We start from the raw sequence: 23,723 nt of genomic DNA, 5'->3' as shown, positions 1-23,723 counted from the left end.
TAACATACCCTAAAAGTCATCTTAGAGGTGGGGTGAAGAGTTTGTCTTCCTTCCAACTAACAAAAAGTACCATGGTATTACCGTGGAATTATGTTCCATATTAAAATCATGGTTCTTTTTTGACCCGTTTCATGGTACTACAATATTATTCCTTGAATTACCTTGGAGTACCATGCAAATACCTTTGTACTTAAATATGATTAACATTCAGTACTGTGGTGTATACCAAAGTGCCATGATATTACAATCTTATACCTTTATTGTACAATTGTACAACCAAGTACTAATTTGTTTGGGCCACTTGGCGACAGCCACTCTCTGAGACCAGAGAAATAGATCAGTTATGTTTCAGTTTTGGTTTTGACTAAATAATTACTGAGAACTGTATCCAACATGATCTAGCAACTCATCATAGTTGAACAAAACAGTTTCCCCATAATTCACTAATGAAGCTATTAACTTCAATCAGTCTCAGATGTTTGTAATTATGACTGCAGAACTCAATCTTTTACAATATGTCAATATCTTTCAAAGGTAATCTTAATCCAGAAACCACTCTACCCGAGGGAGAATCTATAATTGTTTTCTAGTCTATGTCCTGATTACAGCTACAGGCCAGATGGTTTGATGAATCAGTTTATCAAGACATAGCTGGAGGTGATCAGAGGGTCAAATAATGACAACTTCAGATCTGTTACATATCTCTTTCTCCCTCCCTTCCTCTTTCCTGTATGGTTCTGCATCTTTAAACCATAGAATAATTCTGTCATTTCATAAAAATGTATCAGATAGTTCACCCAAAATGTACAATTATTTGTACTCATCCTCCTGTTCTTCCAGAGCCCTATTACTTCACCATTTACTTTCACTGCATCTTTTTTCCATACAATGAAAGTGAACGTCCTCTTAAAAACTAGCCTGCTCAATGGCTGACATGGCCTGACATACATATTCACAAACAAATACTAACCAACATGGACACACCAACATGTTTCCTGTGTTGTTGGGTTGTGACAGTCATGTTTCCTCCTCTGGTGTAGATATTAACGAGTGTTTGCAGCCGGGTTTCTGTGAGAACGGCAATTGTGTAAACACCCGGGGAAGCTACAGTTGTATCTGCAAAGAGGGCTACTTATTGGACGCCTCTCATGGAATCTGCATCTGTAAGTACGGGGTTGTCGGACGCCAAGTCGTCGCCTGAGAAGAGACCAGTGGCAGGAATACACAGGGCAGCCATGCCACAAAGCCACAGCCCTCAATCATACGCATACTTCATGTAAATCCTTTGGCCAAAAGTGTGTGGACACCCAAACACCACAAAATCATAATTATTAATTTCAAGTGAGACTTCTGGGAAGACCTGATAGATATTGGAACATGGGTGTTTTCATTTGCTTTCATTCAGTCACAAAAGCATCAGTGAGGTCAGGCAGTGACATTGGTTGATGAGGCCTGTCTCATAGTATGCACTTCTATTCATCCCACAGGTGTTTATTGGGGTTCAGGTTTGGGATTTGTGCAGTATAACATTTCTTTATGGACCTCATGTTGTGCACAGGTCCATTGTAAGGCTGGAAAAAGGGCCCCATTTTAGTGAAATTGTTTTTCTAAGAAGATTGCATTGCTGTATGCTTGGTTTTATGCACCTGTTAGGAATGGATGTAGTTAAAATTTCCAAACCTATTAAATAGAAGGGGGTCTTCACATACTTTTGGCCATGTGACATACCTTTTTGTAATGGTATGCCAATAAATACTTTTACACATCATAAGTTTCAAATCCACACTACAAAATGAAGTATAATGAATTGAAGGTTTGGCGGTGTGGTGATGCAGTTCTGTCTATTCCAGCAGGCATTACTTGGCACTTGGCCTTGCTTCAGAGATGTCTGTTGGGTAGAAATGTCTTGACCTTTTTCCCCATAAGCCTGCTTCTATGTGTTATTGGCGAATGACCATTCAGTGTTTTCTGGTGTTTTCCCATTGATTGGGGGCTGTCTGTCTCTGTATTTTATTTTTTTATTTTGCATTTGGGAAACTATTCTAATCCAAGTTTCTCCTTGTCTGAATATTTAAAGCTTCTCTGAAGGCATGTATATGTGTGTCAGTCAGCATTCAGGAAAGTTACATATGTATACTTTAAATAGTATTTGGAACACTGTGTGCATATTATTGCAGTGATTTTCTCAAGCTTATCTATGTGTCATGTCCAGTGGCATTGTGGCTGATTATTGTATGCCTGGCTCTGCTTTAAACCTAGTTTGTGCTGCTATACCAATCAAAGCCAAAAGTGTAATGAATGATGTCTTCATTACATCTGTTTAAGTGATTGACTTACTATGGAAGTCTATGGAACAAGACGTTGCACTGCATTAAATGTTAAATTTACACTGGAGTATCTGATGCATTTGCACATATAACATATTTCAACTCATGTCTGGACCATAGAAAACCTTGTAACTTTAGCATGGTATGCACAAGGATTAAAGAAAAGGACTGTTTACAAATTGAAAGATACAATCATAGGTTTTAGGACTGTAAAGTTTAACAAGGAATTTTCAAACTTGATTGGTAGTCCAACCACTAAAATAATTATTTAGACAACTTTACAGCTCAAATAGAAAAAATACATATTGTATGAATGAATATGTGCTTTTACACAAATTCAAGTTTAACAAAGTTTTTCTTATAAACCCTCTGTAATGCCTTGCCCCATAGACATCCATTGTAAGCATTTTTTTTTTTTTTACAACAATTCAAAATGCTTGTCGTTTTAATCAACAGCATGCAACAAATACTCTTGATAGAGCTTAACTGGTATTAAACCTAGAACGTTCTTATAAAATATTTTTGAAAACACCTAAAGGAGCAGTATGAAGACATATCTGCATGTATGTTCTTTGCATGTTTAGTTTCCTATCAAAACACACTTTGATGTTGCGCCAATTTAGCGCTTTGGGAACAACTTTAGGTGTGACCAGCTGTGAATATGTGTGTGCAACACATCAATGAAATTGACTAGAATTTATAGCCTCTGCTGGTGACATCATTGGATGCACCTGTAGCAGGGCTATAAATAGATGCATCACAGGTGCATTGTCAGATCTTTTGTCTTCAGATGATTTTGTGTGTGTTGTGCTTCTTGACTGTCAGAACTTTCTACTTTCCTCTGTTAGCAGTAGGAATTGTTAGGCAGTGCGCAGAAACCTTTCTCTTTTCTTTAAAAAAAAAAAAAGAACCTAAAGAATGACTGATAAACAAAGCAAGTGGTGTGTGTTCCCATGTTTACGCTCTATGGCTGAAACGGACACACACCAGTTTTGTTTTGTGTGTTTGGGGGAAGAGCATGCTGCTCTTGCATTGGGGCAGGGCGGGTGCGAGCATTGCAATCTGTTTACAGTCAAAATGCTTCACACTCGTCTCGCTTACTTCCAAGAGCCAGCGCCCACTCTTTCATCGTGGGGCTCTCTCATAGATCTGGCTGAGGAGCGAGAGACGGGTCCGTCCCTATCGCTCGCTCTCTCCCCAGATCCAGCTGATCCTTCTCATAAGCCTGAAGCGTGCTTCGTCGCCTCTTTGTTTCACGAGGGGGACGCTGAACCTCTGAACATTCCACTCGCAATAATAAAGCGGCTGAGAAATTACTCGAGGTGGTTACTCGGGCTGTGGCCAGACTACAGTTAGTCTGGCCACACAAACAAGAGACCCCCAAACACTCCAAACTAGAAGACATATTTCTGTCTGGTGGCCAAAAAAATAAATGAAGGGAACGCTATATCAGTCCCTTCCTTTCTTTGATGACCTCCTTGTCGAGCTCTCTCGTTCATGGAAGAAACCTTATACTTCCCGTGTCTTCGTGCCCTCGACGTCGACATATTCGACTATCCAGTGATAGTCGGGCTCCCCTTCGTTGAGATTGGGGGCCGGCTCGTCGCCCTCAGCAGCCCCCAAAGCAAGACCTCAGGGCAGTCATTTCTAAGATGAGAAAACCCTGACTGTCTTGTGCCCAGCCTTGTGGGGGTAGCCCCCCTCGGGTCGGGGCGCGTGAAGCATTCATCTGTACCTTCCCAATACCCCCACGAAACCTCTCCATTCCCGCCGCCTCTGGTGTTTTGGGAGTTAGAGGTTTCCAGCAAAATGTTGGGTGTTCCGTTGCTTCCTGCCTTAGTCCAGGATGCGGAATACTCGACATCGCCTCAACAGGAAGTGTCAAAATTGATACCCATCTCAGAGTGTGGAAGCTACTGCCAGGTGTTTCTATGTGGTTTCTAAGAACAGTAGAAAAAGGCTACAGAATTCAATTTGATCACCGTCCTCCGTGTTTCAACGCCGTGGTCCCTAGTACCATGAAACCGGAACAAGCATGTCTACTGTGGAAAGAACTGCAAAATCTCTTGGTCAAAGGGGCCATAGAACATGTTCCCCTTCCAGAGAAAGAGTCAGGTTACTACAGCAGATACTTCCTGGTTCCCAACAAGGGTGGGGGTTGCGTCCGATTTTAAACCTTCGAGGCTTGAATCGCTCAGTCAGGGCATTTAAGTTCAAGATGCTAACTGTCAAGACGTTCGTGTCTCAAATCCAAAATCAGGATTGGTTGGTCATGATCGATCTCATGGACGCATATTTTCATATAGAAATTCTGTCACAACACAGGAAGTTCCTGAGGTTCGCTTTCGGGGGCGAAGCTTTCCAAAATCAGGGGATTTCATCCAAGGGCCAGTCCCCTAAGGCAGGTGTTATTTTGTCATAAACCATACATCATCATATGGTCTCTGTTTAAACACTAAAAAAATATAATCTTAAGTAAAATTTGTTTTGTCTTGTGCTTCGTACCCTTTCTATGTGGTTCAGATCCCGGTTCCTCACTTTGGGTCCCACTCTAGGTGCGTCTTGCCGTCGCAAATTGCTAACGACAGACGCCTCCCTGATGGGCTGGGGTGCGGTGTTAAGTGGTCGTCCAGCTCAAGGGGAATGGGAGGGTCATCAGCTCGATTGGCACATCAACTGCCTTGAGTTGATGGTGGTATTTCTGGCTCTGAAATACTTCCTCCATTATTTGAGAGCCTGCCATGTCCTGGTGCGGGTGGACAACACAGTAGTAGTCTCTTACATAAACCATCAAGGAGGTCTACGTTCACGCCAGCTCAACAGACTGGGATGGCAGATTCTCCTTTGGGCCCAGGGCAAGCTCCTGTCAATCAGAGCAGTTTATATCCCTGGATGTCTGAATGTAGGAGCAGATTTACTGTCCAGACAGAAAATACCGACGGGGGAGTGGAAACTCCACCCCGAGATAGTGGAACAAATCTGGGTGAGATTTTACGGAGCGGAAATAGACCTCTACACCTCCCAGCAGACAGCGCAATGTCCCCTCTACTTCTCTCTGAGTCACCCAGCCCTCCTTGGTCTGGACACGATGGCACATACATGACCCAGAATGCACCTCTATGCATTTCCTCCAGTTTCTCTGCTCCCGGTAGTCTTGGTCACAGTTCGCCAGCAAGGGTCCTTCCTCTTACTGATAGCCCCACGTTGGCCGAACAGGGTATGGTTCTTGGAGATAATGTCTCTCCTCCACGGCTCGCCTTGGGCGATTCTGGAACGGAGGGACCTTCTGTCCCAGGTGCAGGGGGCAATATTTCATCCCCAGCCCGAGCTGCGGAACCTTCATGTTTGGCCCCTGAAGGGTACCAACTGAGGGACACTGGGCTTTCACCTGACGTTATTGAGACCATTCTAAGTGCTAGGGCTCCCTCTACAAGACGTTGTTACTGCAAGATGGTGCAGTGGACATAATGCAGATCTAGTTAACTGCCAGATTGCTTCAGTTCTGACTTTCTGCAGGAAAATTATCAGCAGGCACATGCCCCGCCACTCTCAGGTTTACGTGGCTGCTCTATCCGCTTGCCACGCCTTGATTGACAGAGTGCCATTGGGGAGACATCCTCTGCTCGCTCGCTTCGTTCGTGGAGCCATGTGATTGAGACCTCCTGCTAGGACCAGGATCCCTTCATGGGACTTAGCAATAGTCCTCGAGGGTCTGGTTGAGACCCCCTTCGAACCTCTTGAGTCAGCGTCTGATAAACTTCTGACTCTCAAGATGGTTTTTCTTATGGCAATTACTTCTCTAAAAAGATTTGGGGATCTACAGTCTTGTAGACAGACATCCGGTCACTCTCGTAGCCTTCTGCTCCCTGCCGTTTACAACACCGGAGCAGGAAAGACTTCACGGACTTTGTCCAGTCTGTGCCCTTCAGACTTATGTCCACTGCACTAGCCAGTGGCATAAGTCAGGGCAACTATTCGTTTGCCATGGGGGCTGCAACAGGGGGGCGGCCGCCACAAAGCAGACAATTTTGCATTGGGTGAGGGACACTATTGCCCTGGCCTTCGAGGCGTGCTGTCAAGCTTTGCTAGTAGGTATCAGGGCTCATTCTACCAGAGGGATCGCCTCCTCTAAAGCCTTGGCTAGAGGTGTCCCTCTGCAGCATGTTTGTGATGCGGTAGGCTGGTCCTCTCCACACACATTCATAAGATTTTATTTTTTGGATGTTCATGCCACTCTGGGCTCTTATGTCCTTTAGTCAACATCACAAGCTCATGTCTGAGATCTCTTGTGAGCACAACAACACAACTGTAATGGGTCCAGACATCCACAGTGCGGCGGCGTGGGTATTCTCGTTTCCAAAGCGCTAAATCGGCGCAGCATCAAAGTGTAGCTTTTTGATAGGGAACATCTCGGGTTACTTAACTGTAACCCCTGTTCCCTGATAAAAGCGGAATGAGATGCTGCACTTCATTGCCGCACTGGGATGCCGCAGGACTGCTCTTCAGAAAAAAAACCTGACAATGCACCTGTGATGCATCAATTTATAGCCCTGCTACAGGTGCATCCAATCATGTCATCAGCAGAGGCTATAAATTCTAGTCAATTTCATTGACGTGTTGCACACACATATTCACAGCTGGTCACACCTAAAGTTGTTCCCAAAGCGCTAAATCGGCACAGCATCTCGTTCCGCTTTTATCAGGGAACAGGGGTTACAGTGAAGTAACCCGAGACTATTTGTTTTGTCTGTTTTTTCTGAAAGTCGAATCTAAACCACAATTGTTGTTCCCTACCTGTTCATCATCCTCAGTGTGCCCTAATATTATTCTGCTCTCATTTTCCCCTCATAGCACAAAAAGTGATCTCCGAAGAGAAGAACCAGTGTTTCCGTATCATGAACCAGGGCTCCTGCTCACTGCCTATCCTGAGAAACATCACCAAACAAATCTGCTGCTGCAGTCGAGTTGGCAAAGCCTGGGGAAAGAAGTGTGAGTTATGTCCTTACTTTGGCTCAGGTAAGAGACTTTTTGAGATTCACACAAACCCACATATCTAATAGTCAAAGAATGCATTTGTACTTTCTTAAGTATTTTGGAATTAAGTTTTATGCAAAAGTACTGGCAAAGAATTGGAAAAGATGTATGATAGCATTGAGTACATTGTTTTAGTACAGAATATTGAAACAGCATGAAGTGGTTTTAACACAAGGATTCCAACTGTTCCTTGAGGACCCATCCCACCACACGATCAGCAATATTTATATCAAAATGTCTGGAGGAATATCAAAGGAGTCGAATTTAATGTGTATTATGTCTGTATTCATCATTAAAACATAAATTTGGCTTCAAAACAACTTGAGGATTGCTGTGTTTTATACTGTTGACCCATCCCGTTAAAGCAATAGTTAAAAAAATGATTTAAAATGTTGTAATTATTTGCTTACATTCATGTTGTTACAAAAACTTACTGAAGGCTGTTTGTTTTTTTTAGTTTTTTTTAGTATTTAGTAATAAGTCTGCCAAGCTCCAAAAAGGTAATGAAAGCTCCATAAATGTAGTCCATATGACTAGGGTGCATAATTCTTACAATTCTGACAATTATTTCCCTTGATATTGTAATTGTAATTGATATTGCAATTGTGATGTAAAAATAATTTACATTAAATGACTATTTTGCACAACGAAACGTTTTCAAACGTTTATTTCCTTTTTAACGTGACCCGTGTCGAAAAATCGCAGCATTTATGTGTGAGTTGCTAAACACACAGTGAGACTAGATGCAGCAGTCAAAGACGTCAATGAAGTGCATATTTACATAGAACAACAACTGAAGAACAGCTCAGATGGACGCAAAGTGTGTTTATTGTTAACGGTCCCATATTCTTTATGTATGGCCCTCTAGCAGCATGAAAAACCAAATGTTATTTGGTTTTTCAATTTTGTTTTAGAAATTATACACAGAAACAGATCAACATTTAAATCCTTTTTTACCATAAATTCTCCTCCCTACCCAGTAGGTGTGATATGCATGAAGAATGTGAATTGCCAAAAACAAAAGATGAAGAAAGTGAGGATTTATCATAAGAAAGGACTTAAATATTAATCTGTTTCTCACCCACATTAAATCGCTTGTTAAGATATATATTTAACCACTGGAGTCGTATGGATTAATTTTTACGCTGCCTTTATATGCTTTTTGGACCTTTGAAATTTTATACTGATTTACTTGCATTGTGAGGACCTACAGAGCTGAGATATTCTTCTGCAGAAGAAATATACATATATATCTGGGATGGCATGAGGGTTAATAAATGATTAGAGTATTTTCATTTTTGACTGAACTATCCCTTTAATTGTGACAGCCCTACATAGGACGCATGCACTACATTCACAGTCACAATATCTTTATGTAATGAACAGACTGATGCGGCATTAATTCATGAAAATCAGTTTGCAGCCCTCAAATACAAACACGCTTGACCATCACATTTAGTCACGAGCCAACCTTGATTTGAGAGCTACATTCTGAATTGCATGAATAATTTGATTTGAAAATTAATAATGACTTAAATTTCAAACTTTTCATCACACAAAAATAACATTTGGCTTCAGAATGTAGATTATACATCATATGAACTACCTTTATGGTGCTTTTTTGTCCTTTTTGGCACTTAACAGCATGTGGTCACTATAAAATGTCATAGTATGTCAAAAAGCTGTGTGAAGATCCTTCAGTAATTTCATTTTGTATTCCACTGAGAAAAAAACAGCATACATGCTTGGAAAGACATGAGGGTGAGTAAATATTGACATAATTTTCATTTTTTGGTGAACTTCTGTAATCCTTTAACTGAAGGTTTCTGGAGTTTACTTGCTCAACTAAGAGACTAAAATGGTTTATAGAGAAAATTGTACTTTTTTGGGGAGGTTTTGACAGCATTGAACTTTGTGTCCACAGCTGACTTTAAAGAGATCTGTCCTGCTGGACCGGGGTATCATTACTCTTCATCAGCTCTCAAGTTTAACCAGAGGCTGGCTGAGACACTTGGCTCTGGTGGGCCGCTCCTGGTTTCTGAAAACGGCCGCACATCCGTACTTGACAAAGGATCCCAACCTGCATTGCCTGACAACTCTAGAACACACTCTACAGTCAGAGTCCAACAACCGTCAAGTCCTGAGACGCGATACCCGCGACCGACCAACACACAAACCATTAGAGTCCAACAACCTACAAGACCACAGCAACCTAATACAGGCTCACAGTCTGGTTCAGTCATCGTTATAACTCAACCGAAACCAAACCTGTCAACCGGCAGCGGGTCTCAAACCACTAATGCCAGACCTCAGCAGCCTTCCAGTGTCCGTCCTGCGAATGCCGCCACAGCAACCAGCCAGCCAACCAAAGTGATCACACGTGAGTGACAGCATTCCATACTCAACTCAATAAGGTTATATGTTAAAATTCTGATTAACAGCTGTGTAATTGTATATATTTTTAACCTAATTGTGTACAGCTGTTATCCGTATGCAGACTAGCCGGCCCTCTGTTAACAAACAGCCAACATCTCCAGCCAGAGCATTTCCAGTTCCAGCTACGCCCCGCCCACTTATACCAAGGCAAGGTAAGCCATTCACCCTAGATGCCCAGTGTTGGGGAACATTACTTTTAAAGGTAACATGTTACAATATTGTGTTATTCATTATAAAAAGTAACTAATTACATTACATCATTACTTTTTTATGGAAAGCCGTGAAGTTACTGCTGCATTACTTTGTCCTCATGTTCATCTGAATGAGAATGTGAGCCCTTTGCTTGACTTGCAGGTATTTTTTTACATTGGAAGTGCTATTTTTTGTAATTGCTGTAGGCAATTTTTTAAGTTTTGAAAACATCAGCTCTTTAGTTCATCCAGTATTTTTTTGCACTATAATGGAATTGAATGTGTCTGCTGCTTTCCACTCTTTTGCTTATTCCTTTATTTTATTTTTTTATTGGAATGTCATAAATACAGATGTGGGATAAAAGCAAGGATGTTCCAGAGGATGTTCTAAATGTTTGGTTTTAATTTGAAAGTACAATTAGTGACTATACACCTCAAGCAAGAGCTCAAACAGAACAATTGGCTTTATTGTTACGGTGACTGAAAAAGCACAAAGACTCATTCAAGAGAATGTGAGCACACCCAGAACATTTGCTGGCCTGTTCATATACACGAGCGACCTCTTTGATTTCTAAAACTGAAGTGGTGCCAAATTTAAATCAATCTTAAAAAATTTATTGCTGGAAGTACTGTAATTTTCTCATTATTTCCATGCCTTAGTTGGATAGTTCAATCGATTTGGTTTGGAGAGGGATGAATAAGTGTCAGTCAAGTTAAGAACTCAGTGTACCTCTGAGATTTGGTTGAGCTAATCTAATTTGCTAAACCACAAATTGACTGTATATTAGTCATTTTACAAAAGTAAAGAATAAAAAAACAAGATATTGGTTACGCTTTGTAATATATTTAAACTATTATGTAACATGGCATATAATTAATTTCATTAATATGTAATTGACAAATAGGCCTATTACGTAATCCTTAACCAATCATTAGTTCATGTACAGTCAGATATGAATAAGTTTCATGACATTTCTATCTTTTTTAATAAACTATGTTCTTTTCAGATTTATAGAATATATTTTTTGTTAATGACATAATAATGAAAATAATGAGAGCTATTATAATGTGTTACTAAAAGTTTCTTGTTTTTGTTTGTTAATATCATCATCTTTTTATTTGTTTACTCATTTTTTAATCAGGGTGACTATTTGCACTAGATGTAAATAGCACCTGCCACACACTGCTATATGCACTTCAATAGTTGCAGTGATGTGGGTGTAACGACAATGTGGATGTGCTTTTTTAGTGTGGATGACCCAGGTTCGATTCCACCTTTTGTCCCACATTTTCCCATTCTGTTTCCTGTCTTCACACTTAATATTTCCTTTACTACTAATTATATAATATATAAAACTTAATGTAAAGGTTGACTTCCTCGCAGTGATTTGTAGGTCGGTACGCTTAGAGAAAGGTTTGATTCTGGTCAAATTAATTACTGTTTTACCATAGTATTATTGTAGTAACTATGTGTTTTGTTTTGTTTTGTTGTTTTATTTTTTGCTTTTTTTTGCAGAAGCCATCATTTTAATGCAATTAACCATGGTATTACTATAGTAATATTTTTTTTTTTATATAGTAACCGTGTTTAATTTTGTGTTTACTATGATTTTACTACAAAATACCATGGTGATACTATGGTTACTGTAGTAAAACAATGGTTCATTTTTGTAAGGGAAGGTTAGGGTTACATTTTGGGATAGCGGTTACGGCAGGGTGTCTTTGAGACTCTAAATAAACATGTTCCAGAGATACCCCTATACTGTTTGTTAGTATTTAGGAGAATTATGAGTGCAAATAGCCTCTGCCTTCATTAATATACTTTATTTTATAAATCAATGCTGTTTTTTTATTATGGCTTATTATGGCACGTGTGTGTGTGTGTGTGTGTGTGTGTGTGTGTGTGTGTGTGTGTGTGTGTGTGTGTGTGTGTGTGTGTGTGTGTGTGTGCACTTCACCCAGATATACGGGTGTGTGAATCAAGATCTCAGGTGTGTGGGCCGGGTCGCTGTATTGACCTGTCAGGCGGCCGACACACCTGTGAGTGTAACACTGGATATATACTCAACCCTCAACAAGGCCGCTGCCAAGGTATGAGACCTGAGGTTGTGTGTTGCTTTATGAATACAAACATTAGAAATACACAACTTAAAGTCTTGATTTTTTTTTTAACTACATTGCAGGCTTTCAACTTGAGGTTGATTCCTTATAGAAAATTACATACAAATTTAAGAATTCCTTAAAAAAGCTGAAGGTTTTCAAAACATGTCTTCCAAATCCAGATATTACATGTTCCTTTCCACTCCAAATCTCCTGCCTTTTTCAACGCCATATTTTCAAAAAGTGTTCCAAGGTGTTACCAGGATCACCATATTGTGGAACAACTCATTTTTCTCTCTTTGGTGCTTCCAAAGTTTTAAATGTCAAAGTTCAGGGAGAGACTTTGCTGATAGGTCAGCTAATTCAGATACTCAATATCCAATGGCAAATAAAAAAAGCCATGACCTCCCAGTTCATGAAGATTATGGGTTCAATGACTTCTTCCTGATTGGTTCTGCACAACACAGTAGTGATCAATGTTAAATTACATTTACAGTACATTTAAACCTTATAATTCAGCAGATGATTTTATTTAAAGCGACTTACAAATGTGGAAAAGCACAACTAATGTGTTATACAGGAGGCAACTATATTAGCACTACCACAATACCTAAATGATGGAAAGCAATGATCAAACCTTGTCATCTTTCTCTCTCTCTCTTTCACACACACTCAGACATAAACGAGTGCCTGTTAACACCCAGGCCGTGCTCTGTGGGACAGTGTGAGAATACAGCAGGCAGTTTCCGCTGTGTGTGCCCATCAGGATACCAGACCAACTCACAGCAGACACAGTGTATAGGTCAGACACTCTCTATTCTTTCAATACACTGACTCACCACCAGTGTGATTTTTGCACAGTATAATTTAACACTTTTTATTGTGTATTGTTGTCTTGTTTACCAGTAAAAATGTCCAGACATCCTTAAAACAAGATATGTTTACTTGAAAGCACAATCACATAATATTTTAAGTCATGTTTTTAGAGAAAACTAACAAAATGTAGTAAGGTTTAATCCTAAAACAAGAAAGAACTATTTGCCAGTGTCATAAGAAAATTAAACTTGTTTTACCTTTGAATAAAGTATGGATATTTTGATAAGACAAACATACTAAGTAAAAACGGTTTTAATATAATTATAGAATTATATTTAGATAGAAAATTTGCAATTTTCGTGTAGCTAATGCGCATGCGCTTTCTAGAGTTGATTGGCAGAGGTCAACTGATGTAGACAAAACATCCTGGCTTACAGTTAAAAGAGCCAATCAAATTTTAGATACAGACGTCACCTGTCAATCAACTCTAGAACCCACATGCGCATTAGCTACACAAGTCGCACAAAATGAATTTTTTTACTGCAAAACAAGCAAAATATACAAAGTGAAAAACAAATTGTTAGAATTATTAAAATGAGACCTTGTGGAATATTTACAGAATTATATTTAGATAGTAAATATCTAAATATGTAAATATCTAATGTATGATGCATTTAGTCTTTTTCTCTGAGATCAAGTAGATAAATGTAATTGCTTCCACAGATGTTGATGAGTGCCGTCGGGCGCCCAATTCCTGTACTAATGGCCGATGTGAAAACACACTTGGCAGCTTCAGGTGTGTGTGTAGGACTGGATTCGAGCTACAGGATAACACTTGTATAGGTAATTAATTAAACTAGTTCACCCATAATGCTTGCTTAAAATTTGTTTGCTTTGTACAGTACATTATAGAACTTGATTTAAATATGATGTGTTTTCTATCTCCTCTGAATATTAGGATTTATAAGAATGAATTCAGATTAATTTTAATGGTACTTTATTATTATTTTTTTAGGCAAAGATGAGTGTGTTGACCCTTTTTGGTTTATCTTTTATATGCTTAATATATGTTTATTTATTAATAAACATTATTTTAAATATTTGAATACTTAAAGTATGGTCTGTTACAATTTGACATTTTTGTTTTTCATTTTGCACAGTATCATCAACTAATCTATGAATCTGATCCAAATTAAATGACTAAACTGACCAAAAATAAATATTGACTCAAGTTAAATAATATTTTCATTGATAGACTAAAAATATTTTTTTTTTGTAAAAGTTCAAGCTGATGGCTGTATGTATACATTGCAGATGTGGATGAGTGTGATGACCCATTGCAGTGTTCTGGTCAGGAGTGTGTGAACTCTCAGGGTTCGTACAGGTGTGAGTCGTGCAGACCTGGCTTCAGTCTTGTCAATGGAAGATGCTCGGGTAACTATTTAAAAGCCTTCAAATCATCAGCAGGAGAAATTATGACTGTGAAATGCATACAGAACATGATAACAAGATATGTTTTTGGTTCAGATGTTGATGAATGTCGCCAGACACCACCTCCTTGTTCAAACGGTCAATGTGAGAACACACCTGGCAGCTTCAGGTGTGAGTGCAGAACTGGATACAGGCTGCAGGGCAACACCTGCAGAGGTACAGTTTTCACACAAAACCACCTGTGATCTGTGTTATGTGAGTGACAAAATCTGTCTGGTTTGACTTTCATGTATCTCATGTGTATGTGTGTGTGTGTTCATGTGATCACATGTTTCAGATGTGAACGAGTGTGAAGATCCATCTCAATGTCCCGGTCAGGAGTGTGTGAACTCTCAGGGATCTTATAGGTGTGTTTCCTGCAGGCCTGGATTTGGCCTTAAAAATGGAGCATGCTCAGGTAACTACAATACTGCTACTCTTAAATTCAGAAGAATCAACAAATGGAGCCAAATAAGCTCATTTGTATGTTAATTTCCCCCAATAAATCTGTAGCTCTTGCCACTTTCAGCATTGCTCTGTTTGTTTCTCGCTTTGAAGGATTTTGAAAGGGTTAATTTCTTTATTTCGTCTAGATACTCAACGGTAATTCTCTCTACATAGGAATAAGCCAATCATCTCTTGTTCAGTTACAAATGGTTCAGAGATGGTATTAGAACTGGCTCAACAGTACACAATTTCAAATCAAAGTTAAAAACTCATCTCTTTTCTTTAGCGTATAGTCAATCCTAGATATATTATGATGTTTAAACCTCCTATTGTGTCTGGGTCATTTTTGACCCGGGAGAGTGACAGTAGATACCACACAGTTTTTAATATGGTAACAAACCAAATTAATAGTCAAGACTATAAAAATACACATAATAAATTTTTTTATACAATTGTTTAAGAGATGGTAACATATAAAAAACAAAACAAAACAAAAAAAAAACATCTTTTGCATTCGTGGGTCAATTTTGTACCACCAAGTTGTATTGAGAGTAATAGGAAATTCATTTAAATTGCTAGAAATTATCACATTAAATGTTCATATAAATTGTATATTATGTTATATTTGGATACAATTTCACAGAAATGTTGATAAAGAAGATGTCTTCACATGTATAACACTAGTTTTGCTGAAGTTAATGTATATTTTGAAATGTCAAAGAAACACTGCATATTATTATTTAAAAAAATGGCATATTAATTAATAACTTATTCATGAATATATCTGACAGTTAACATGCCAATCTTTTTACATGTATGAACCGTAAAGAACTTATTAATTACAATATAGTATATGATGAAAAACATCGGGTTAAGAATGATTTATAAGCTTGAATTACACCGGATCAAAACGTACCCACGAATGCAAAAGGTGTTTGCAGATTCTGAACGCAATAGGAGGGTTAATGTATTTCAGTGGCCCAACATAGCAACATTGACTCAACCTATGGCGTGAGTTTGGGTTGACACTACCTATTTGACCAGCCAATGTCAGACAGATTTTCAGAACATAATGTTCTCATCATTATTTTTGCAATTCCGTTCGGTGCCACTATTGCGCTAGATATTACACTCTTATTGCTGCTGCTACTGCACAATTAGACATACACACTTGTATTGACATTGACATGTTAAGACATGCTGCATCGAGCATGTAAGACATGATGTTGCAAATCAAGACATACATACAATCCACATAGAGCAGATCTAGACAAGTAGTGAAGGGGAAGAGGGGGTTTTCAGTGACTAAAACTCTCATAGCGCACTGGAAATTCACCAACAACTGAGGCAATTTTAATGCTAGACAGATCAGAAGTTTGCTACTTGATTGGCTAGCATTACATGTCAAAGGACCCTTCAGCTTGGGCAATATGTTTCATGGCTGGGCTTAAAGAAATATTCTGGGTTCAATGCAAGTTAAGCTTAATGACAGCATTTGTGGCATAATGTTGATTACCACGAAAACCTTTAAATCGAGTTGACAGCGAAGCACTTACAATGGAAGTAAATGGGGCCAATTTTTGGGGTTTAAAGGCAGAAATGTGAAGCTTATAATTTTATAAAAGCACTTACATTAACTCTTTTGCTAAAATGTGTGTATTATTTATGCTGTAAAGTTGTTTAATTCTTAAAACTAAAAAAAATTACAACATTTACAGTGTTAAATTATCATGGCAACTAAGTTGTATATTTAGATAATACTTTAAACGGAAAGGGTTTGTAAACAGTTTTTTATCACATTAAAATCATGTTAACACACACGTTGTTTATGTCTTGTGGCTATAAATTTGGAACAATTAGTATTAATGTTATATTGCAATAATGTTTATTGACTGGCCCCATTCATTTTCATTGGAAGTACCATGTAAAGCATGCAACCACCTTTAGCTGGTTTTTGTATTTTCAGCATCGATGTTGAACTCATTTTATTGTTTTAGATATTGATGAATGCCATCAGACTCCTGCACTGTGTGCTAATGGACGCTGTGAGAATACCTTGGGTAGTTACAGCTGTGTGTGTCGGTCTGGATTCAGACTGGATGGAAACCTCTGCATAGGTATGTGCATCACATAACCAAGTATGAGCTGTTGTACGACATCAAATCTTCTAAAACTTAACATTTCAATGCTGCTGTTTAGATTTCAGCCTCAAATGTAATTTGAAGATGCTCCATTTATGAAATTCTGATGTTTCTTTTCCTGTTCTAGATGTGGACGAGTGTGAGAATGGACAGTGCCCAGGGAAAGTGTGTGTTAACTTGGTCGGTTCATTCAAGTGTGTCTCCTGCCAGCCGGGCTTTGAGGTTCTTAATGGCTATTGTCAAGGTATTTGTATACTCTTCAAGAATGTACAAATTAATTACTTAAATTAAGCAAGTAAAGCTATCGGTTATAGTTATTAGCAAAATAAGCTTTGTGTTGATTCCAAAATCTAAAAACTGATTATTTTTAGTTGATACTTAATGATTGTTAGTGCTGAAAATCAGTGTTGAATTCATTACAAAAAAATAACACACTTCATGTTCAAGAATCATTCTGCACATCATTTTTATTATGAAGTTAAATGAAATGTGAGTCAGATGGATTTGTCTCACTTTTCAGACATAGACGAATGTAGCCAAAATCACACACGCTGCACTAATGGCCAATGCAAGAACACTCCAGGCAGCTTTAAGTGTGTGTGTGATGCAGGCTTTCGACTAGAGGACGGCGCTTGCACAGGTAAGAGAGCATACACCATTTTAGGATGTCTTTAATCTCATTCAGAAGCATTTAAACAAGCTTTACATCTTTTCTGTTTTATTAGACATGGATGAATGTTTGGACCAACTGCAGTGTCCCGGTCAGCAGTGTGTCAATTCTCCTGGCTCGTACAAGTGTGTTCCTTGCAGGGATGGCCACAGCATGCAAAATGGACGCTGCACAGGTTAGATGAGCCTTAAACACAAAACACAGACTGTAACTTCAGGCGTTTCCGACATCTGATTAAGCCTATAAAACCACTTATTTACTTATTTAATACTTGATACTTTTTATAAAAGTGATAGTACCGGTCCTTTATGCTGATTGGTCAATAGCCATGCTTAATTCACGATAAAACACAGCTATTACCTTTTCATTAAGATTTTATTTGTGTCACTACACAGCACCCATACCTGTCAGTTATTAATATTGTATAGCAACATTCTGATTACTGTTTACTGATCTTCTAGTTGAAGAATAGTATTTAATGATTACTACCCTATAATAATAATTCTATTACTACCCTTTTTAAAAGCTGTAATATAAGCCTCAGGTTTCCCCAGAATGTGTCTGTGAAGTTTCAGCTGCCTCTCTTTGGGTGAAATCAAAAAACATGCTGATTTTGTGTGTGTCTCTTTAAATACAAATGAGCTGCTGCTCCCCGCCCCCTTTCTGGATGAGGGCTGTGCCTCGTGCTTCGGATACTACAGCAACAACAAATCAGAACCAATATGACTGACAGCATAAATACCGGAGTTCAACCACATATGTATGAATATATACAGTATATGTATATCTGGTCTCCGTGAATACAATCAGAGACAAAGGTAACTGACAGTAAGCGTTTTCGGGTTAAAAATAATGCCATAGCTCTGGTCGCGGTGAAAACAATCAGAGACATTGGTACTTTAGCTGCATTAGCTGTGGTATTAGCTAACAAGCACATTCGGAAAGGCGATTTGCAAACATTCACATAATATAAAGTGCAATACTAACATCTTCAGGATACAAAGCTGGAACACGAACAGTTGGCAGTGAGCCATGCTTAAGAATCTAATTTATTGAAAATCCTGCTTTATATTGACACTCATTCACAAAGCAATCCGGTGTAAAATTATTTGCACAAACATAAAACACATTTTTGTATGTTTTAGGGCACATTTCCTTCTTGTCCACTGTGTCTTCAGTGGCTCTGATACCGGTAGTACATGAAGACTTATGTTCAATTTTACAGCCAACAACAGAACACTTATGACACTTATGACACTTACGAAGCTGAGACATTATTCTTCTCACTGTAGCTGCTCCATCGTGGGAAAAATGGCTGACTGTGTGTAGATCACTCAGGGGAGGATCTATGATAATAGGGTGGAATCCGTCAATAGTAGTGGGCGAGGCCTGCTCTAACGTGACCTCACTTTATAGCAGAAACGAAAACCGTTAATTTTGACACACTGTTTTTGATTAATAGAAATATAAGAAAGAGGAGTGGGTGGACATTTAACATTGTAGGGTGGTTGTGTACACACACACTGCTGACTCACAGTGAATTTTGCATAATAGGTCCCCTTTCAAAAAAAAATATTTTAATAAACATCTGTGTCCTTATTATTTGTGTTATGTGGTATCCGTTTGATAAAAGCAATAAGGCTGTGCTATATTGTGAATATACATCACTTTGTGTCATGCCTAACAATGCCTTTCAGCCATGACTACAGTATATTCATAATGTAGCGTAGCACGTCGTAGTAGTAGTGTTTAGCTTTGCCTGCAAAAAAACATTATTATTGACTAAACATCCTTAAAATAAGATCAATTTAATTGAAGAATTGAAGCAGAATTTTTACTTCTTTTTCACCTGCGTAACTGCTGTGTGCATTTTCCATTCCCCTTTTGGATTTGTAACTAGTTGCACCTAATAAACAAGTAAAAAAACTAATAATTTTTTAGACAAAATGTATGTCCACATATATGGACAGTGAGGCTTAGTTAGTTAGAAATTTTAAATATCAAGCTATAAAAAGTCAGATTTTTTAACATCAAATGTTTTATTATGTTTCCAGGAGTGTTGGTTATTCATGTTTTTGAGACGTTACATCAGAAATTAGCATAAATCATTATACACATCCAATCAATGCCAACCGTGTTAAAATAAAATTATACATGACAAATTCTGAATCTACTGTATGTACTGATTATCATTTTCCCATGTCTGCCAAACATGTTGATTGGTTCAAACATCATCTGCAGCCTGAAACTGATTTTTAAATAGGAAGTTTGTATTAAATGCACTTAGCTGTATAGAGAGCAATAGGATGCTCCCTTGCTGCCTATTTAGTGAATGACTTAACCTCCAGTGTGCTGTCTACTCTAATCTTTTGACTCAAACAGATTTCAATGTAAAAACATTATTAGGTTTCTTACCAGATGTAGATTTGTTGACGTTTCAACCAAACACAAACTCCTCTGCATACGCCGCCATGTTGTTTTGTCACATGAAGTTTTACCCTTTACTCACAGAGTCTCCTGAACTGAGAACAGTCGGATTAAATGAAATTAAATTGTGCGCTGCATATAGCGAAGCCAAAATACAACGTTGTGGGGTTGCATAAGGTTAAAGCATAAATCTAACAAAATGTAGAGAGGTTTATACTTGACACGAGAAAAACAAACAATTGGGGGGTAATTGTGTAAGAAAGATAAATGTAAACATAATGTGAGATAAACATAATCCTTTTTTTTCCAATGTTGCCTTAAGAAAATGTATCTTGTTTTTAAGTGGTAGTTTACCCAAAAATTAAGATGATATCATCATTTATTCACTCTCATGTTGTTCTTACCCTGTATGACTTTTTTTTTTTTTTGTGGAACACAAAGGAATTATTTATTGCACAATGTTCAGGCTGCTCTTTTCCATACAATGAAAGTGAATGGTGACCATGGCTGTCAAGCAAGATTTTCAGATAATTTCAGTCTTTTCCATGCACAAATCTAGTATATGCTTTCAGAAGTCTCTGAATATATCACGTGAGTCATAAGGACTTTTTTTATGATGCTTTCATGGAGCTTTTTGTCTTTTTTTGAACTTGACAGCTTCTGATACCGCTTTCATTGTTTGGAAGAAAACTGCCCAGACATTCTGCAAAACATCTTTTGTGTTCCACGGAAGAAATAAAAGTTGGAGTTCTTTGAGTTCGCTTTGCTAGCTCTTCTTTAGACCCTCTTGCCATGGAATAAAGGATGTGCAGAAGAAAGTTGGCTTTGGCAAAGGAACGGCATCTAATGTGTGTCAATACAACAGAGCTTTATGTCTCCAGGGAGAGACTCTTTGTCTCTGTATCTCTCCTCATCTCTCTCTCTTCCTTCCTCCCTCTATCGCTCAATGAAGAGCAAAGTGTTAAGGGGGCATATGGCCTGCAGATGGCAAGACTCAAATATCAGCCACATGTTTGGGCACAATTATCTATTTCCGTCTTAAGTTTCTGTTTGCATCATGCAGACAATGAGAGAGAGTGAGAAAGCAAATAAAAAAGGGGTCAGGGGGAGGGCGGAAGGAAAGAAGACTCAAAACATCTGTCTCAAAACCTTTCAAAGACAGCTATACTTATATAAAGTCTTAAATGTAAGCTCTTGTTGCATATATATTTTATAACTAAATAATTGGAGGTATAAAAGAGAATAGGTGTGATTTCTGAGTACACCTATTTCAGTGATATCTATCAGATAGTAGTGACAGTTTTTGTCTGCTATTCCCAAACAAAACATACAATACCTCTATGAGTTATATTTGTATGATCATGGCAATCAAACAGTTGTTGAATTTACTGTAATTGCAGTTCAGATGAAACTCAAAAGTTAAGACCTGGTTGGAAGAAGTGATATTATAGTATTCACAAAAAAAAAATCCTGTCATCAATTACTCAGTCATGTTCCATTGCTGACCCATTTTTCACTTGTGTCATCTACTTTCAATGTTTTGACAAAAGATGCAATTCAAATGAATGGTGACTGTGGCCACGTCCACACTAATACATTTAAGTTTGAAACCTCCATTTTCCATTTCCTAACATCATTGTTTTCCAAAGTGTGCAGTTATGGAGTGTCTTTGAGTGTTTTCAGTGTGAATGAGATGCGTAAACATGGCAAAAGCATTAGCGTGCATGTGGCCTGAATCTAACATTCTGCCTAGCATCTATTTTTGTGTTCCATGGATAAACACAAGTAATATGGGTTTGGAACATCATGAGGGTGAGTAAATTATTACAGAATTTTCAGTTTTAGTTGATCTGTCACTTTTAAATCACTCACCGCCCAATGTTGAGCTTTTTACCTGTTTAAGTGTTCTAATGGAAAGATATTGTCACAGCGCTTCTTGTTCTTCTCTCTTCAGACATTGATGAATGTCTTAGCACTCAGATATGTGGGTCGCAGAGTCTGTGTGTGAATACAGATGGGTCCTATCGCTGTGACTGCTTACCAGGATACCGGGCAGCTGGTGCCCGTCGTCAATGCCGAGGTCAGAGAGACTTCAAAAAATATACGTAAGGGATATTGTACAGTCGGTCGTTCATTATCTCAAAATAAACCCTGACAGGACTACGGAAGCCCTGAAAAAAATTCACTGTGAAAAGAAATTTCACTAGGTGAATTTATTTTTATTTATTTTTTTTTGGTGTCTTAGTGCCTTCCTGAGCCTATGTCCTACAAATGTTTTTGTTCTATCCAAAACAATTTTTTCTCTCTCTCTTCCAAGTTTTTTTTTCTCTATACAATTTTGTTTTTCTTTATACATTTTTTTCTCAAAACAAATATTTTCTCTGTAATTTACTTTTGTGTTTCAAGAGCTGTGGTACTTGAACTGTTGATGTGTAGTTGTATAACACTCAAACAAGAATGTTTTGCAAATGTTAATCAAGGAAAGAGACACAATGTTAGACAGTCTACTAACACATGATATCTGAATATTCCTTTTTACAAATGCTATTTGGGAGTTATTTCTGGTTGTTTGATGAGATACAACAAATTCATAAAAAATATATATATTTTAGAGGGAGAAGAAAATAAATTTATAGAAAAAAGCTCAGGAAGACACAAAGTAAAACCTAGTAAAAAAAAAAAAAAAAGAAAGAAATCACAGTGCGGTTCAGGGCTTCCATACAGGACACAGAGCAGAGGGGACTTTTTTTTTGTGATAATGACTGACTGATTATACATGATCTCACTTATTACATGGCTGCTTGCCAAAAAAAAAGTATATGGAAAATGTATTTGAATTTAAATGATCAACTTAACTTACGCTGACCAATCAGAATTAAGTAGTCTTAGAGAGCCGTGTAATAAGTATCGGTAATTCATGAGGTCTAATTAAGTATACTTTGCATCTATGTAATCATAAACAGCATTTTTTCAAATGTATTTGTGTATTTATGTGAGTTTCCTAATATCCTGCAAGTGAGAAACCATTAATCTACTACATTGTACTCTCTCCAGGTTTAAACATGTAACATTAGCCTTATCAGGCTGCTTAGAATATGATATAATGTGTTATTTTCAGATTTTAATGCATGATCTGTCAGACAGAGTTTGTTTTTCACCAAATTTCTCCCACTTTACCATTCTGTCATCATTCTGGCTCAGACATTAACGAGTGTCTGGAAGGGGATTTTTGTTTTCCAAGCGGTGAGTGTGTGAACACAGACGGCTCTTATAAGTGTGTTTGCGCACAAGGCTACAAAAGCAGCGTTAACGGGACGTCCTGCCAAGGTATGACACTACACTAATATATAGCCAACATCAGACTACATGGTTTTGTTTTTCTGAATTTCTCAGTTGTCTTTAGGGATTTGTTTCTAAAGAAAAGTGTTTTTTTCCTCTAAAATAAAATTATTCTATTTACTAAAGCACATTACTCAAAAGCCTGAAGTCAACTTGAACATTTCTCTTTTCAATAAGTCTATTGTACACCCATTTAAATAAAATCAAGATGCACAATAATCACACAGTATCCAAATTCCATAAATATGTCCTCACTCATACATGTACAATGCATGCAACCTGTACTTATAACGTATTGATGGATTGCTTGATTTATATGAATTTC

The 23,723-nt window shown here is 38.0% G+C and overlaps 1 protein-coding gene across 1 annotated transcript in view; it reads left to right on the top strand.

Moving 5' to 3' along the window:
- LOC127661386 (latent-transforming growth factor beta-binding protein 4-like) overlaps positions 1–23,723 on the top strand; it is a 67,552-nt gene that overhangs the window by 30,786 nt on the left and 13,043 nt on the right. Inside the window, exons 6-21 of the mRNA XM_052152043.1 lie at positions 1,041–1,163; positions 7,179–7,343; positions 9,286–9,741; positions 9,842–9,949; positions 11,951–12,079; positions 12,765–12,890; positions 13,628–13,747; positions 14,219–14,338; positions 14,432–14,551; positions 14,673–14,792; positions 16,819–16,938; positions 17,090–17,206; positions 17,483–17,602; positions 17,688–17,807; positions 22,014–22,139; positions 23,261–23,386. Of these exons, the coding sequence (XP_052008003.1) occupies positions 1,041–1,163; positions 7,179–7,343; positions 9,286–9,741; positions 9,842–9,949; positions 11,951–12,079; positions 12,765–12,890; positions 13,628–13,747; positions 14,219–14,338; positions 14,432–14,551; positions 14,673–14,792; positions 16,819–16,938; positions 17,090–17,206; positions 17,483–17,602; positions 17,688–17,807; positions 22,014–22,139; positions 23,261–23,386 (2,316 nt within the window). The remainder of the gene's footprint in view (positions 1–1,040; positions 1,164–7,178; positions 7,344–9,285; positions 9,742–9,841; positions 9,950–11,950; positions 12,080–12,764; positions 12,891–13,627; positions 13,748–14,218; positions 14,339–14,431; positions 14,552–14,672; positions 14,793–16,818; positions 16,939–17,089; positions 17,207–17,482; positions 17,603–17,687; positions 17,808–22,013; positions 22,140–23,260; positions 23,387–23,723) is intronic.

This window comes from Xyrauchen texanus, chromosome 21 (genome assembly GCF_025860055.1).
Source record: "Xyrauchen texanus isolate HMW12.3.18 chromosome 21, RBS_HiC_50CHRs, whole genome shotgun sequence".
Classification (NCBI taxonomy): domain Eukaryota; kingdom Metazoa; phylum Chordata; class Actinopteri; order Cypriniformes; family Catostomidae; genus Xyrauchen; species Xyrauchen texanus.
Note: the sequence above shows the minus strand (reverse complement) of the source record. Positions and strands in the feature narration are given on the sequence as shown.